The sequence below is a fragment of the Apteryx rowi genome, unplaced genomic scaffold (genome assembly GCF_003343035.1).
Source record: "Apteryx rowi isolate R43461 unplaced genomic scaffold, aptRow1 scaffold_225, whole genome shotgun sequence".
Taxonomy (NCBI): domain Eukaryota; kingdom Metazoa; phylum Chordata; class Aves; order Apterygiformes; family Apterygidae; genus Apteryx; species Apteryx rowi.
Window position 1 is genome coordinate 1,098,661 of NW_020448586.1, and position 16,936 is coordinate 1,115,596.

Below are 16,936 nucleotides of genomic sequence, written 5' to 3' on the forward strand. Positions count from 1 at the left end.
CGGCCAGCCCGCGCCGCGCTGCCCGCCGCCCCGGTAGCCCCGGGCGGCGTTTGGCGGTTCCTGCTCGCTTGCGGCGGGTGTCCGTACTCCTCCTGGGTCCTCCTGCCTCCGCCTCTTGTTCCCTTCCTTGCTGTCTCTGAGTCTAGCCAGGAACCTCTCGTTCCTCCAGGCAGCCTTAGCGCAGCTTCCTGCGCCTGGGGACAGCCGGTCCCCGAGCTCGGAGGCCGTGTCCTTGAGTATCAGCCGGCTCTTGCACTCCTCTGCAGGCCTCCTCCCTGGAGACGCTTTCAGGCAGGTCCCTGAGGTAGCCAGTGTTTCCTCTCCTGAAGTCTAAGGCTGCGATCCTGCTTTTTGTCCTACTCCCTCCTCTTGGGATGCTGAAACTCCACCGTCGCATGGTTGCTGCAGCCAAGGCTGCTCCGACCTTCACATGCCCGAGCAGCCCTTCCTCGTTTGTAAGTATGAGCTCCCCAGAAATACACCCTCCCTCCTGCCAAAACAGCAGCAGCGAGGCACCGCAGTTCACCTTGTGCTGCAGGACATCTCTGGAAGAGGCGATGACTGCCATCTTCTCATGCGGCCGTCATGGCTTGGCACGTGCTTCCCAGCGTTTCCACGCGTGGCTTGAGTCCGACTTGGTGGGTGCAGATCTGGTTGCCCTGGGCCAGAGCCAGAAAGTGCTTGGTGCAGCAAGAAATGCTGCACGTGTCGGGGCAGTCTGCGCCCGAGTCGGTCGCTGGAGGTCACAGCCGAGCGAGCCCCTTCAGGCTGTTTTTCAATGATTCAAGTGACAGGATTTTCCTTCCGGAGGAGGCTCTTGCGCTGCCTGGATGTGCTGCTGATGCGGAAGCTCGCATACATATTTGCTCAGTTTTTCGTTTGGGGAGCTGGCTCCTTCTCCTCTTCCCACCCCGTCAGTAATTGGGTGCATCAGAAAGGACTCCCATAGCCCAAGACAAAGATTTGGGGAGCAACTTCAATTCACCGCTGTCAGGAATGTGCCTCTGACATGTCCTTAACACACGGTCACATCCTGCTTTTCTCCAGGTTCCCCATCTTTTGCTCTCCCCGAGGTTTTCAAGACTTCCTATTTCTTCTCCTTTATTCCGAGCGGGTGACTCCTACCTTGCCGGGTTTTGTGGGGGCCTGATGGCGGCGGTAGGCTGTTACTTTTGCATGGACAAGCCCATGCTTTGCAGTGGAAATACCACAAAGACGAGGACGGGTGATCCTCCGCTCCCGCACAGCACATGGGCATGATGCTCGTCCCCACGGATGGGATTTGCAGAGAATCTGGCTGCCAAACTCGGACAATTCCCCCCTGAACGTGCGTAAGGAGCTGGACAAATGCGAGCAAATTTTTGCAGCGAAAGCACTGCAGGTAGCGCTCTCCCCCCGCTCCCGTCTCCCGCCTCCAAAATGCTGTTTCTACCTGGGTGCAAAACGCCGTGTTTTCCCTTCGCTTGCCCCTGCAAGCGGCGGAGCCCTTTAAACTGCAACGCGCCAGAGGAAGTCAGCGGAGACAGACACTCAGCATGGATTTAATTTCAGCCTTGTTAAAGTTTGGCAACACGTTAAGCAACCGATGCCAGAGCCTTAAAATGGGAACTCTTGGGCACCTCCAACCCCGGGAGGCAGTGTCAGTTCTGCCTCTAGCTACGTACGAGGGATCGGAGGAGAGGCGACGGGGCCGTATGATATTCTTCGCCCGCAGCTTCCCTGGGCAGGTTTATTCTCCCTTTTAGGGCTTCTTGCTGCCCTCCGGTTTTGGGAGACCCGGTGAACCGCTCAGAGCAAAGGCCAGGGCCAATCTCCGCCTGGGGTGAATCCGCGCGCCCCGGTGGAGCTGGGGTGTTCACCAACAAGGTGCCGGCTCCCAGCAGAGGTGTTTTAACGACGGGCCGGGCTTTGCTTTGTGGCTTGTTCCGCTCTTTGTAGGCAGGAGCTGAGCGATGGGCTCCGGCGCTTCGCTCCCTCCGCTCTCGCTGCCCGCTAGGTCTGCGGTGCGCTCGGTCCCTCCGTCCCGCGCTGCCTCTTCCCCGGCCGGGCGGGGGGCGGTTCGAGCAGGACGCTAACCTAGCCAGGCACCCGCCATGCACGCTGGTGCGGAAACGCACCGCGGCCAGCAAGACTTGGGAAGCGTTTTGAGAACAACTGAGGGGACTGCAAGACCCTTTGGATAACAAAATGCAGGCGCTGGTGCAAAGCAAACGCGGCCTCTGGAGAGCGCCGCGGAGGGTAAAGCTGGTCTTAGCTAAACCGTGCGGACTGCAAGGCCGGGCTGCTCGCGGCGGCACCCGGCACCAGCGGGAAGCCGGAGCCCCGGGCGGAGGACAGGCTTCCCGAGCGGGGGGCGAGAGGGGCTCGGGGCCGTGCCTTGCCTTGCCTTGCCGCGGGGGGCGGCGGAGGAGCCGTCGCCCCTGACTCACCGCCTTGAGCTGGCGGCTCTGATCCGCTCCCAGTTTAGCGCAGCGAGCAATTAGTCTTTTTGTGAATGGCTCGGAAGCGGGAGGCTGACTCACATTCCGACACTTCGGTTTAATTCACTGCCAAACGCTGCGGTGACACTACCACCCTTTTTGCACTTGGCAGCGGAGCCGGGGCGCAGCCGGCCTCGGTCCCAGCTCCTCCGGTCCCCCCGGCTGAGCCCTCGCGCAGTTACCACATCTTGTGACACTAATGCAGCAGACCCCGGCCAGGATCAGGGTGCTTGTATGGAGAGCGAGATCCTTGCTGCATCCAAAAGGAGGGCAGAAATGCCATCCTCTGGGCAGGGATGGAGCCCAGCGGGGCTCCGAGGTTGCCCCGGCCGGGGCAAGCCGTGCTGAGCCCGGGCAGGATGCGTGCCGTGCTGCTCCCTGGCACCGCCGTGGCGCGTGGGGCAGCCGGGCGAGCGGAGCGGCGCTGGGGGCGAGAAGCAGGGCGGTGCCGGGTCCGGCCAGCCGGGTGCTCAGCACGGCCGGAGCCGCGTGGCGTCACACAGCATCCCCTTGCCGAACGCGCGGGCCGCGGGGACGGTGCCTTCCCAGGCCGGGCCGCAGCAGACGGAAGCCACTACGGACACAAGAGCGTGTCCCACGCTCGAGGCGAAACGCCGTTTCTCCTCCCCTGCCGGGCAGCCCGGCCTTGACGACACCCCTGCGCTCGCGTGCGGGCGAGACGGGAGCTTGCAAAAATCGCGCCGGCCTTCCCAGCGCCCCCGCTCCCTCGGCCGTCACCCCCCGGCCCCCGGCTTTGCCTCCCCCTGGCCGCGCCGTCGCTCGCCGCCCGGGTCGCCGGCAGCCTCCTCCTCGCCGTGCTCCGAGCTGCGCTGATCCCGGCTTCCGATGGGCCTATTTATAGCCGCGGGCTGTTTCTAGGTCAGGCATGGGAAGCGGCGCCTGGGGAGCCTGCGCGGGGCCGGGGGCGCCCCGAATCCGCCTCCGCTCATCGCCGCCTCGCATCCGTGGGAGGGAGCTCGGCCGCGGCTGGGAGCAGCCGGGCGGGAGAACCCGGGGCCCGGCACTGGGTGCATCCTCCGGGCCCTTCTTTAGCCCGTGTCCTCCGGTGACCTTGCGCAAGCGGCTGTTGCTCTTTTCTCCCCTCCGAGCTCCGAGCTCCGTCCGGTGAGGCTGCGAGCTGCACCGGCGCTGCCGTAGCTTTTGCCGGCGCCCGGGCGACGCCGCGCAAGCTGTCGCGGCAGCAGTAGGATACGCGCGGCCAGAGGGACCCCCGGGACGCGGCGGGCGCGGGGACAGCCCGCGCTAGCTCGCTCCACAAACGGCCTCTGCTCCGATCCCGGCAGCCCCCCGACTTTGCCTCCCGGCCCCGGGTGCCCCCAAAGCGGAGCGACGGGCTCCCCGCGAGCTCCCGCGGCCGCCACAGCCCTGCCCGGCGCCGCCTGAAGTTTGGGGCGCGCGCCGGTTTGTCCTGAGCAGCTCGGCCGCGGCTCGGCTCGCCGCGGCTCGGCGGCTCCTTCCCTGCGGAGCGGCCGCTCCGCCAGGCTGCGCAACGCGCTCCGGCACATCGCCGGCACGTGGGTCACGCGTCGACTCAAGAGTAACGACAATAAGAACGATAACAACGGGTCCGGTTTGCGTAAAGCTCCTCGTCTTCAAAGCACTCCAAAAATACCAACTAATTAAGACCAGCGGGATGAAAGGCGCCGGATCGAGCATGTTTATCCCTCACGCGATCCCAGCCCGTGCAGCAAGCCCAGGCTCCCGGCGCCCCGCGGCCCCGTGATTCCCCCCGAGCTTTGCGCCAGCTGCAGGGAAAGGAGCCTTCTGCCCCCAAATGGCCGCAGCCGGACGGGAAAGGCGTTGCGAAAGGGGAGCAAGCAAAAAACCCCTGGGAAGCCCAACGCCCTCCAAATTCTGGGAGAAGGGTGCTCGCCCCTTCCGAAATACTTGGTGCTGTGAGTTTTGCGCGGAGCCTCGCGGGGTGGTTTTGCACCCGTGACAGCTTGCAGGTCCCCTCCCCAGCCCGGCACCCCGAGGAAGCGCCCGCCGGCGGCTCCCGCACGCAGCCGGCTTCCTGGGAAGCGGGGAGCGGGGAGCGGGGCTCCTGCGGCCGGCGCCCCCGCCGCGGCCTGGCCGCTCGGCGTCTCTCGCGCTTCGGCGGCATGAGCAAAAACCCGCCGTAAGCCGGTCACAAGGTCACAGACCGGATCCAGCCCTTGCCGCGCCGCAGTCCCCAGCTCCTGTCAGTCCCAGGGACGCGCCGAGCTGGCGCCCCTGCCTGAGCCCCGTTCCGCGGGTGACCCCGGGCGGCCGCGCCGGCGGCGCAGCCCCAGCCTCCTCGGCACGGGTGCACGGGCCGGGACCTGCAGCACCGGCTGCCTGAGTCTGCCAGGTAGCCCAAGCCCATTTGCAGGCAGCTTGGAGATAGTGTTGACTCTGGAGCCTAGTGATGATGGTTTACTGCTTTGGAAAGCAACAGAAAAGAAAAACAGGTTTCTTTGGAATGAGTTTCTTTTGAAAAGAAACAGAACAGATTTTTTCATGGGGAGGAGGCGGCATTTGGGGCAGAGCAGGGTCACAGCACTGTCTCGCTCTCTCCCGGTCTGGGTCCGAGTCCCGGGGAAGCAGTAGACACCGAGTCGCTGCCCTGGGCCATGGTACATCTGTTCTCACAGCTGCTGCCCAGCAGCATTTCCAGTCCCTGGGGCAGTGGGGGACGATTTCAAAGAGGGAGCAGGAGTCAGCATGGGGCACCGTGACGGCCAGGCCTGGCTGCCCCGTGCCCAGGCCCCCGGCACCGCTGGCACTGCCGAGCCACCGCGCCGCGCCATGCCGCTCGCAGCCCGTTCTCCTGGCACCATCTAGCGAGGGAGAGGAGACAGACACGCTCCCTCCAGCAGGCCTGCGCCGTGCACGCAGCCCAGGGACCCGCTGGCGGCCACCGCCGCGGTGCCACAGGCCACCGGCCCCTGCCCGGGCAACGGGCCCCAGCAGAGCCCGGCCCCCCCCCTGCTGCGGGTGCCCGGCGGGGACTGAACGTGCCCCTGGCGAATGCCCCCCCGGGGGCTCGTTCGCAGCCGGCCAGCGTCGCCCAGGGCTCCCGCCCGCTCCCCCGGGGGACGGGAAAGGCCCAGGGCTGGGCGGGAGCGCAGCGGGGGCACCCCGGGGTGCTTCTCCCGGCGCCCAGTCCCGCGCGGGCCGGCACCTCCCGCGGAAGGGCCCCGCGGGCAGGGCACACAGGTCCGGCCGGCCCCGGGGAGCAGCTGGTGCCGCAGCCCCCGGCCGGGCCCCTGGCCACCCCCGGGACCCTGGGAGGAGGCCGCCCGGACAGCGTGCAGGGGGCGGCAGGCAATGCCCGTCCCATCCCACGGGCTGGAGCCAGGCCCAGGGAAAGGCCGGTGGGGGCAGGCGGGTGCCGCCCTGGGGAGCGCCGGGGCTGGTGGAGCACCCCCGGCACAGCAGCCCCCCTCGGAGCAGCGCAGGGCGGGAAGCTGCTGCCGAGGATGCGCTGGGGACAAGCTGGGAACAGCCACGGCTCTCCTCCCCCGGCTGAGAACGCCAGGCTCGTGCCACCTGTGGCCTGGCACAGGCTGGGCACAGCCGCCAGACCGGATGCCCGCGTCGCGCTCCGGGAGCGGAGCCCAGGAGATGCCGCAAGCCCAGGCTGCCACCTCTCCAGCCAGCAGCCCCCGAGGCCCCCTGCCACCCGCGGCCCCCCCGATCGCATCGGGAAAGGAGGCACTCGGGGAGGGAAGGCAGAAACTTGCCATTACGGCTGCAATCAGCGCTGGAAGTAGGAGAGAGCCCGGAGCCGGGCTGCAGCGCGGGCTGAGCAATAAAGCAGGCTTTGGGGATCGCTAATGGCTCCGGGGACGGCGCGAGCCGGGGAAGAGCCACGACTTGCTCGATAATCCTGCCCCGGCCGGGCGCCCACCGGCGCCCCGGCATTTTCCCAGGCTCCCGGGTTCTCGCAGCCGGAGCCGGCCGCCCCCGGGATCTGCGGTCTCCCTGCTCCCAGGGCACCCGGAACACCGCCCCGTCGCTGGCCGGCCTCCGGCTCGCCCCGCCGTCACGAGTGCCGGCTCCCGGCGCCGCTGGCTGCGGGGCTTCCTCCAGGGAAAGCGGGAGGAAAGGTCTTGCAGCCCTCACCGGGATTGGTTGTTTTTGACAAAAATCACTTCAAAGCTCATCTTGGTGGGATTTCGTTTCAGGGCAGCCGGAATGTTTTGTTTGACCCTACGTGGAGACTGGTTGTTTTTCGGAAATCACCTCTCGTACTCGCATTGCTTTAACATAGCGGTGTTTGGAATTGGAAAATTGCGGGTCTGGGGCTGCGAACGGCTAACCTCAGCCTGGGGCCGTTCCCGCCGCGAAAGGTGGCTTCCAGGACACGCGGGAGCCCGGCGGCCCGGCGTTCCCAGCTGCTTCCCCTCCATCATCCTCCAAACGCACTTGTGAGCCCCCGGAACGCCGTTTCCCATCAAATACGCTGCTCGGCAAAACCCTTCCCGCTGCGCTCGCGTTGGCAGGGCTTCTGCCCTGGCCTGGCTGACGTCTCCCTCGGCCGGGACGTCCCGAGGCGGCCGGACACGGAGCGCTGGAGCGGAGGGCGGCTGCCGGGGCCGGGCAGGCGACTCGCGGCGCTTCGCCCAGGGCCAGCAGCCAGCACCGGCGCTCCAACTCAGCCACTCAGCTGCTGCCCGTTCCCGCTAGCCCAGCCGAGGCCGCGTGCCGCAGCCCCCGCGGAAGAGGCACTCGGGGAGGATGCTCAGCTCCGCCACGAGCTGGGGGGCCGGGAAAGTGCATCTCCGCAGCAAGCCGCCGTCAGCCACCCGCACCCCGTGGGCCGCCCCGGAGGGGCTGGGCATGGAGCGGGACGGCAGCTTGCAGGCGCATGTGCCGGCGCTGACGGGCGGCTGGCGGCCTGGATTTCAGGCCTCCTGACCTTGCCGGCATCACCGGGAGGGATGCAGCACCGTTCTGCCGAGCACAGCAGAAAACGCCTCGTGGGCTGTGAGCCGGCCCCGAAATAGCTCGGCGCCGGGCAGCTCGCGGGGGGTCTCCTCGCTGCCCGCCAGGGCTGGCGCCTCGGGCGGCCCGGCCGCGGTCGCCGGCGCGCTGGGAGCCGCGGGAGCCCCGGCGAGGCCCAGGCTCCGTGGTGGGAGGAGGTGCCGTATGCGCGGGCACGGATCGGGGCAGAGCTTCCTGCCCGGTGCCCCCTCCGGAGCGACCCTTTGCCCGCGCCTTGGCCCCTTCTCCCTGCTGAGCTGACCTGGCTGGGAGATGGCCCGGGAGCCCGGGAAGGGCTGGCGGGATGCCGGTGGTGAGAGCTGCCCTCCGCAGCAGGAGCCGAGGCTTTGCCGGGGGCCGGCAGACCCCGGCCCACCGGGACAAGCTCCTGCTTGGCTCCTGGCAGCCGGCAGCGGCCCGGTGCCATGCGGGAGCAGCTGGGCACGGCATATGCCGGCGTTCGCACCTCGCCTCCCTGCCGGCTGCCTCGCTAATTCAGGCAACAGGCAGGAGAGAGGCGCTGCCGGGGCCAGGAAGGCAGCCGGGAGGGAGGGAGCAAGGGAGCGAGCCACACGCTGGGGCCAGGCGATTGCGGACGGGCTTTGGAGCCTGCCACACACCAGCCCTCCTCGGGGACACCCCAGCCGCCGTGTCCCTACGTCCCCAGCCAGCAGGGGCAGGCCGGGCACCCGCGCTCACACGAGCAGGATCAGAGCAATCTCTCTGGCGGCAGCTCCCGGAGACGCTGCGGGTGTCCGGCACCGGTGCGTCCCCGCGGAGCACGGCCGGGGCTGGGGACAGGAAGGCTGGCGGGACGCCCCTGCGGGACGCCAGCAAGGACGAGCCCCAGAGCGGCCGAGCCAGGGGCTCTCCAGGGGCATGACGGGCAAGGGCCGAGCTGGTTTCTTGCAGAGAGCCAGGCAGATCCACCCAGATCCACGCCGAAGTCAGTGGGGTCCGGCCCCTCCGAAAGTCCAGAGCGTCACACGAGAGTCAGAAAATCGAGGACCCCTTTAAGCCTCCCCAGAATAACCCTTCCAGGCTGCAACCATCCCTGCGTCCAGGCCACCTGGATGCAAACAGCCAGGTCACTTATGCCGGGCCGCTGTGACGTCCAACCGAGCCGCCCAGACGGTGAACACGGGATTTCCCCCCCGACGTCCCGTGCAACGCGGCGCCGGGAGGTCCTGCTCTCCTGCACATCCAAGCGTGGGAGCACCCGCAGCGGGAGGCAGCTGGGCTCACTGGAGTGCCGCGGCGCCCGGTTTCTCCGGCGGCACCTTGCCGCCCCGCTCCCCCCGCTGCAAAGCTTGCAGCAGCCCCCGCAACCTGCCGCGATGCCCCTCGCCCCATGGCGATCCCCCATGGGGAAGTTTGCAACAGCCTCCATCCGACAGCGTGGCGCAGCGTCTCCGTCGCGGCCCGCGGCACCCCGGCGGGGCGGGAGAGGGCGGCCGCCCCGGCGCCGGGAGTCTCCTCCGGGCAGACCCCGCCGGGGAGGCTGCTCCTGCTGCAGCGGAGCCTCGGGCAGGGCAAGGCGGCCGCCGTCCCCCGGCCCAGCTGCCGGCCGGGGCCGCGCGGTGTCCCCCGAGGCGGCGGGGCGCAGCACTCACCCGCTCAGGTGCAGGGGCTGGAGCTCCTCTTTCTGGAAGCAGACGAAGCAGAAGGAATCCATCGCTCGCCGCCGGCAGCCGCCGCTCCCGGGCGAGGGGGACTCCAGGCCGGGCAGCACTGGGGAGCTGTTGGCATCTTCCCTCGCCTCGCCAGTTCCACCGGAGGCCGGCACAGACGGAGTCAGGATGCTCACGGGCTCCTGCCCAGGGCCACAGTGTGGCAACCGTGCCGTGCTCGTGCCCGGCTCACCCAGCCCTGCCCGCCCGGAGCCAGCCGTGCCCGCGGGCTCCGTGAGATGGGGACGCCGGGAGCCTCCTCACCGCGGCTGGGGGCAGCGCCGGGTTCTGCCGTGTCCCCCGTCGCCTTCACTCTGGCGCTGGCCGTGCCCCGTGCTCCCGCGGGCGCCCATCGCCGCGCGCCCAGGCGGCCGACGGCACCGAGCCCTCAGGGGCTGCGGGCAGGGAGCGGGCGCTCTGTGCTGCCGCCCGGCGTCCGGGGCGGCATCGCCCGAGCCGAGGGGGCCGGCAGGGCAGCGGGAGACTCCAGGCGGCTCCGCTGAGCCCTGCGGCCGCTTCAGAGGCCGGGGCCGGAGGAAGGGGCTGCCCCTGCGCAGCGCCGGGGGCCGGCTCCCACCCCACGCCCGGCTGCGCCCGGCTGCAGCCCCGGGCGGGCGCAGGCGCGCGGTGCCCGCGGCTCTGCCAGCACCTCCGGCCCGGGGGAAAGTTTGTGCTGCGCCAGGTGCCCGGTGTGCAGCCGGCAGGGCCAGCAGCGGCGGCGGGAGGGCCGGCGGGCCGGGGCCGGGAGCGCGGCGTGAGCTGGCAGCACTCACCGGGAAAAGTTGTGGCCCCGGCAAGATGCAGCTCTGCGGGGCTCGTCTCGCCGACGGAGCAGCCGGCTCGCTCTGACAGATAAACCAGCGTGCGAGTATTAATAGCTCCCGATTCCTGCGGAGAGGCTGGGAAGTTAACTCCTCGGCTGCCGCAGCCAGCCGGGCATCTCTGGCCACGTCCCGCATGTTGATGTCTCGGCGCTCCCCGGCACTGCCGAGCTGAGACCTGGCAAACTCACCGTGGCTCGCAGAGCAATGCCCGCGCCTGTCCCAGGCGGCCCCTCGGCAGGCCGGTCCCTGCGGAGGCGAGCGTGGAGCCCGTGGCATGAGCGGAGCGGCCAGGGCACTGCCGGGAGCAGGGCTGCGAATGCCGAGAGCCACAGGAGCCGGCCCCACTCACAGGGACGAGCTGGCGGGCGGCTCGGCTTGCCCAGGCTCTGTCCCTCGGAGCGGAGCCGGGGGCCCCGGGCACTGGGAGCCGAGTGGTCCCTCGCCCCGGCGTGTCCTGCCCCTGGGTGGGAGCAAAGGCCACAGCCTCGCGGGGCAGCCGGGGGAGGACACGGAGCGGCTTCCCCCGGCCTGGCCGTGGGCTTTGCCCTGAGTCGCCATGAATTATTCCGCGCGCTGCTCCGGTCGCAGGGGCCTGCTCCAGCCGCACCCGCCTTCATGGCAAAAATCGAGGGCTTTTTCATTTCTCGTGGCCAGAAAGCGCTGCCCGGGCGGCTGAGCCCGTGGGCGGCTGCGCCCCGCCAGCCCGCCGCCAAGACCAGCCGGCCTCGGGGCCGGCTCCCCGGGTCCTCTCCTCCCCAAAAACCTGCCCCTCCAGAGAAGGGCGCTGTCCTTGCAGGGTGCTTTACCCCAGCGTCCAGGTTCCAGCACCTCCCTCAGTGCACCTGGAAGGGCGCTGGGCCGGAGAGTCTCACGCGTGAGACTGCGAGGTGCCGGCACTTGGCAGCTCTGCCAGGGCGTTCGACCACCCCGCGTCGGTCCTGAGCCACCACGGCCAAATCCTGCTGCTCCACCGCACCGGGGCCTCCCTCCGGCACCTGTGGCCAGCTGGGAAGACGGGGACACATCCCTCGAGCGTGCTGCACCGCGGGCACCTCGCAGCACGGGAGGGATGCACGGGGACGAGGAGGAAGCCTGACCACGTGTGCTGCCTTGCTGCACTCACGAGCGTGTGCATGCACGCGTGCACGGCTGTTTCCAGCGTATGCGTGTGTGCACAGCTGTGCTCAGGGCATACAGGGCTGGGTGGCCGTGCACGGCTGCGTTCAGTGTACTCGTGCACGGCCGCGCTCAGCGCACGCCTGCGTGCCGCGCTCAGCGTGCCGGCTGTGCTCGGTGCATACAGGGATCGGCTTTTGCCACGCAGCAGCGAGAGCGGTCACCTTTGCACGGCCCTGGGGGGCAGGACCCGCGGGGCGGTGACCCCCCTTGCCACCCTTCACCCCGTGCCGATGCAGCCCGGGCCGGTCCCTGGGAGGGCTCTGCGTCCCCCGGCGCGGCCGAGGCACCAGCATCCCGCGGGCAGCCGGGGAAGCCCCTCTGCAGGGGGTGCAGGTGGGGACCTCCTCCGCACCGGACCCCCACGATGCCCCCCAGCCCCCTGGGTGCGGCGCCCGGGCCCTGGCCCCCACCCAGATGCACACTCACCGGGGAACGCCCCGCAGGGAGCCACAAAAATGTTAAAATTTAATGCATCGGCTAATGGGCCGAGCAAAGAGGAGCCGCACGGCGGGGAAACAGGGCCACTCGCGCTGCGCTGCGCCGTGGGGGAGAGGCGAGCGGGGCCCGGCCCCGGGGAGCCCCGGCGGCTCCCGGGCAGGCCGAGGGGCCGCTGGCGGGGGGTTCGCTGCGCCGCGGGGCCGCCTCCGCCCCGCGCTGCCCGGAAAAACGGGAGGCCTTGCCGGTCCGCCGCCGGCGCCTGGCTGCTGGGACCCCGCTCCCTCCTCGGCAGCGCCGAGCTCAATAAAAACCCATTAGCTCCCTCGCGGCGCCCGCAGAGCCGTGGGACTGAGCAGCCAGGCGCTAACTCCTGGCTGCGGCGCAGGAGATCGCCCGCAGCGGGAATTTCACCGGGAGCGTTGGAAGCACTGGGGTGGGAGCAGAGGAGGGGGCAAGACCGGCACCCCGTCCTCCTGCCCCCACGTCTTTACCCTTGAGAGGCCGTGCTGCGGGCAGCTCCGAGGCGGGAGCGCTGCGCGCTCGCTGCCTGGCACGGCTCGGAGAGCTAAATTAAGACCGGATGGAGAACAAAAATAAAATGCCTGCCGCGGGGAAGGAGCACGCCCCCATCGCGCTCTGCCCGGCAGGCGCCTACCAGTGCCCCGGCTCCCGCCCCGACCCGCCTGGCGCCCTGGGCTCCTCCGGTCCTGCCCTACGTCCACCCACCTCACCAGCACCGGGAAGGCGGAGGTCGTACTTCAGCAGAAAATGCCTCCTTGGTGAAGGCCTCTTTCTGCTCAGCCCAACCCTCCTTCCTCTCCTCCGCTTTGCCCTGCTGCATGCTGTCCATCTGCCATGCGGCTGCTCTCCCTCCCCCCTTCCTCAGGACCAGGTCACCCACCATTCCGGGGCAGTGAGGCTGTCTGAAGGGGCGGTTTGGTGACATTTCCCGGCCTTCCCTGCAAACGTGCGCAAAGCGACGGACCCGCAAGGCCAGGCTGAGGCTGGTCTTGCCAGTGCCCCTCCACACGCCCTGTTATTTGGGGGGCTCCTGCCGCCTCTCAGCCCCAGCCATGCAGGCTCCTTTTGTTGCAGCCTGGAAGCGGCTGCATTTCTGTTGGAATTTGGAAGTGATTCCCGGGTATAAAATCTGCAAATGGCCTCAGGGACTTTCCGGGGGAAGAAGCTCTCTGGCTTCCCCGCATCACTGCTACCGTTTGGAGGCTAATGTGTTCCCGGGGGAGTCTCATGCCGGAGCTCCGCCACGACTTTCCGGTGCATGCCGCTCCGGCAGGAGCAGGGCTAACCAGCCTCCCCTTCCCCTGCCTCTCTCCCACTATTTCCCAGTGAGGGAAATACCCAGCGAGGGCTCTCCGCCTGCTCCCTACTTGCCAGGGCTGCGGGCATGGGCATCTGTTTGCGGCGCCTTGGACCTGCTGTATTTTGTAGAGCTTGCTACGCTTGCTTATTGCCGCGTCACTTATGAGACACACGGAGGGGTTGGGGTTTGCCATAAAAAAGGTAACGTTCCCTTGCGTTTCAAAGTTGCTTTATTGTACTCGTACAATACGGCTTAACCCTTCTCTTCCAATCACTTTATGTTAAGTAGAAGTGCGGTAAGATCCTCATTTATACATTACACCCAGAATGAGTTACAGCTCAATTTGCGGTAGGAACAATAAAATGAGATGGAAACATATACCCCGCCGGATTTGAAGTGAAGTATAGACAGCTGCTTGATTGGAATTAGACTTAGACTCGCCCTGGAGGCAAAATCCAAACTGCGAATTTTGAACAAAGCAATTAAATGTAGTGAAAATTTGAATGCATGATTGAACAGGCTGGAATCAAGGTTGGAGCTGTGTGGGATGCTTTGATAAAATGGTTCCAAATCAAGTTTCAGGGCATTTTCGTGCAGGTTTATAATAAAGATAATTAAGGGACAAACCATGCAGTAAGGAATGATTTCACAAATTCTGTTCCCTTGGTCTCTTAAAGTAGCTGTTCAGGTCCATGGTATTTCCCCTTCCTCTGCTTTTTAAGACATAAAGCTACAAAAAAAAGCAAAGCTTGGTGTTTTCTTCAATCTCTGAGTACTCACACTTGGGGCTGATTAGGGTGTGGTCTGAATCCTATTTCCTCTCTCTTTAAGCAGCAGAAAATCAGGGGAATGAAGTTAGCAGCCACAGGTTAAAACATAAGAGCTGCAGTTAGTCAGTGTTCAGGGTAACAGTATCTATTTTGTTTAACAAATGCACTTTCCAGTAATGGGCAGAACCTCAAAAATAGGATGAAGAAGGTAAGGGGGTCTAGTCACACCAGTGTTCCTGGGGCATGCTCCTCCTTATTGCCCCATTGGTGACACTGGTGAGAGCTGTGGTCTTCACATCCAGTCTTCTCCAAGATCAACAACTCAAATTCCCAGGTGAGGCAGTGGGAGACCTTTTATTTCTACAGCAGTGCGAGGCACAAGGATGCTTTTCTGCCACTGGGGCAGATGTTTCTAAACCAGGGCCAAAGGCTTGAGAAGCTTGGAGTGTGCCCTCAGCCCCAAGTCCTGTCCAGAAAAGTATTACCTCCCCCTTGCATTTCCCACAGGAAATATGTGTGGGGATCATCATTACAAAGTCAAGGGCTACTGTAGGATTAGGATTCAGGAAAGCAAGTTCTGTTTATTCGGACCTTTTATGATCACAGGCTGCCTCCAGGACAGAGGAGCAGAGGAGAAAAGCACCCTGGTAAGATCCAGCCTTTCAGCACTTTGATGGAAGGTTAAACCTGGCAGCTCTCATCTCCGGGGCCGCCTGTCCTCCAACAAAAGCAGGCAATGACCATGTCAGGAATAAAAAGCAGAGCAGCTCCAGCCTCCCCAGGCTTTCTTCCAGCATCAGAACAGGCAGAGCAGGTATGCGCTCATTTTTCTCTCCTTTCCAGGTCACGCTTCGTGCCCAGCTGGTTTCTCTCTTGTCTCTTGGTCCTCACCAGCTTGTTTTGTGCCTTCAGTCCACCAAATCCCTCCTGTTCTATGCAAGGAAGCTGGATTTGGTTCTGTCTTGTAGAGCTAAAAACACAGCCCCTGATAAATCCAGTGCTGAAGGAAGTGGGCTTCCACGGCCTCAAAGGTAAGGTGTGACAGGAGCTGCGAGGGCAGCCGATTTCTATCGGCGGTTTTCTGTGGTCTGAAGTGTGCACCCCAAAGCACATGTCAACAAACAACTTGTTAGAATAACAAACTGTGATAATCTTATTATCCTTTTAATGGTCACCATGGTAACCTGCCCTCTGAAAATGCAGCTGTGATATCTTGGTGTAATGATCACTGAAATAAGTGGCAGCTTGAGGCAGTTCCAGCCTCTGTTAAAAACACGTGCAAGCACGGCACGTAGCTTGGCTCAGCGTTGCGATTTGGAGATGTTTAAGAGGTTTTGGAGGCTGCGCTCTGCCTCGCGGTGCATATGGTAATTCATCAGCGTGTACCAGCAAACAGACTTATCTTACAAGCAGCTAGACAGTGTCGTCTTGGCTGCAATCTGCAAGCCTCCTGTCGATGAGTTCTCATCTTGGTGAATAAACACCCTTGTTAGGGCCCTTCCTGATACCGCTCAAAATCTTGATCTGAAAAGTGCTGGGGCACCTAAATCGGGTCACCTTAGGGCTCAGGACTACGGCTCCTTCATGTGCATGGGATTCATCTGTGTTCACTGAACGCAGATACAGTTCAGAGCCACGCAGTTTAAAGACAGTCTGCCTGGCCCAGGAACAACAGTTCCACAAACAGGGAATGAATCCCGGAAACGTGATCCAGGTGAGCAAGACAGCAGCCTGGGGGGCTCAGCGCTCGGCAACAAAGCAGCCAGGATTAGAAGCATCAAAGCGGGAGAAAATCTACAGTGGAAAAACTTGGAGTGTTCAATCATAATCTTCTTGGTAAGCCTTATAGTTAAGTTGCACTGCCATAGAGGATTTATTTTTCTCTCTCTCTTGTTTTGTTTAATCCTGTAATGTAACTGTGAGCATCTGCAATATCCTCGTGTGTATATAGCTCCCCTTTAGAGCCTATTAAGCCTCTGGTTTCAATGATCTCTTGTAACAGCAAATGCGACAGGGGAATTTGCAAACTGTAAGAAGTATTTTTGACCTGTATTAACTTCACTGGCTTCAGGCTCTAGTTGGTCCCAGCTTCTTCCTTTTGGAAGGCAGCAGTTGGAGCTTTTATTTCCCTTTTTAAACCCATCCACTGTTCTGGTTCTCTCCATTACATCTTCTCTCCAGCGCACTTAAGCCATGAGAAAACTGAGGATCATAAAGAGCCCTAGGAATGAATTAAAATTGCGGGATTGGAGTAGGTGTGTAAGAAGAGGTTTCTAAACTACATTAAGTGCTCTTTATTGTTGCTGATCAGGACCTACAAGGTGGGTTGTTTTCCCTCCCAGGTGGGTGTGTGTGTCTTTCCTTGTTTTCTTTTTAAAAACAAAAAACAAAAAAAACTTATGTGGGTCATGAGCACAAAGCCCCAGATAAGATGTCCTCAGTGCCCTCGTGCATCTACAACTCCCTTGAGAGGTCTCAAGCGGAAGGTAAATAGCAGGAAGACGCAGCGGCACGCGTGGCGGAAAGGCTCCCCCAGAGCTCCCTGGGCACGGGGTGCTGCTCCCTTTGCCCGAAGCAGCCCGGAAAGGGTGTGGAGGGGAGCGGCCAAGGGCGCTGTCGTTAAACACGCTCGTGTCACCCAGCGCTGTGCCCGAGTGCAAACCGTGGCAGGGACCCTCGCGATGCTGAGGGCGGGGAAAGGAAATTCAGCACGGGCCCGGGGCCGAGGGTCGCGGCCTAGGCCCCGCCGCTGCTAGGCAACGCGCGCCCGACCCACGTGCACAGCGCCTGGCAAGGGGGCGTCGCAGGCCCACCCCGGCGTGGGCGCGGCCAGTCGGAGCACCGCCCCTGGGCGGATTCGCCCCCTCCCCGACACACGCGAGCGAGGGGCGGGCCTAGTCCCTCCCGTGCCGTAACTTCCTGCCGGGCGGGAAGCGCCCCTTCCCGCGCATGCGCAGCCGCGCCAGGGCGGGCCGAGGCGCACCTCCGGGCGAGCACCTTCCTCCCGGCCCCCCGCCCTCGCTGCGCCCTTCTCCTCCATGGCGGCGCGCGGCACGTCGCGCCCTGCTGCGCGTGCGCCCCGCGCCGCCGCCTTCGCTCCGATTGGCCGAGGAGCGGCGTCGGGGAGCGGCGGCCTCTTCCGGCGAGAGGGCGGGGCGGTTAGGGGCGGGGCAGAGCCGCCCTCCCGGTGCGAGGCGGGATGCGCCTGGCGTAGCCGCCGGCCGCGCCGAGAGCCGCCGCGCCGCCCGCCCGGCGAGCGCCCCCCGCACCCACCGCCCTCGGC

At 64.9% G+C, this 16,936-nt stretch overlaps 1 protein-coding gene across 1 annotated transcript in view; it reads right to left on the reverse strand.

The window, feature by feature from the left end:
• SBK1 (SH3 domain binding kinase 1) overlaps window positions 1-9,126 on the reverse strand; it is a 24,538-nt gene extending 15,412 nt beyond the window's left edge. Inside the window, exon 1 of the mRNA XM_026065297.1 lies at window positions 9,065-9,126. Within this exon, the coding sequence (XP_025921082.1) occupies window positions 9,065-9,126 (62 nt within the window). The remainder of the gene's footprint in view (window positions 1-9,064) is intronic.
• Between the last annotated feature and the right edge of the window lie 7,810 nt (window positions 9,127-16,936).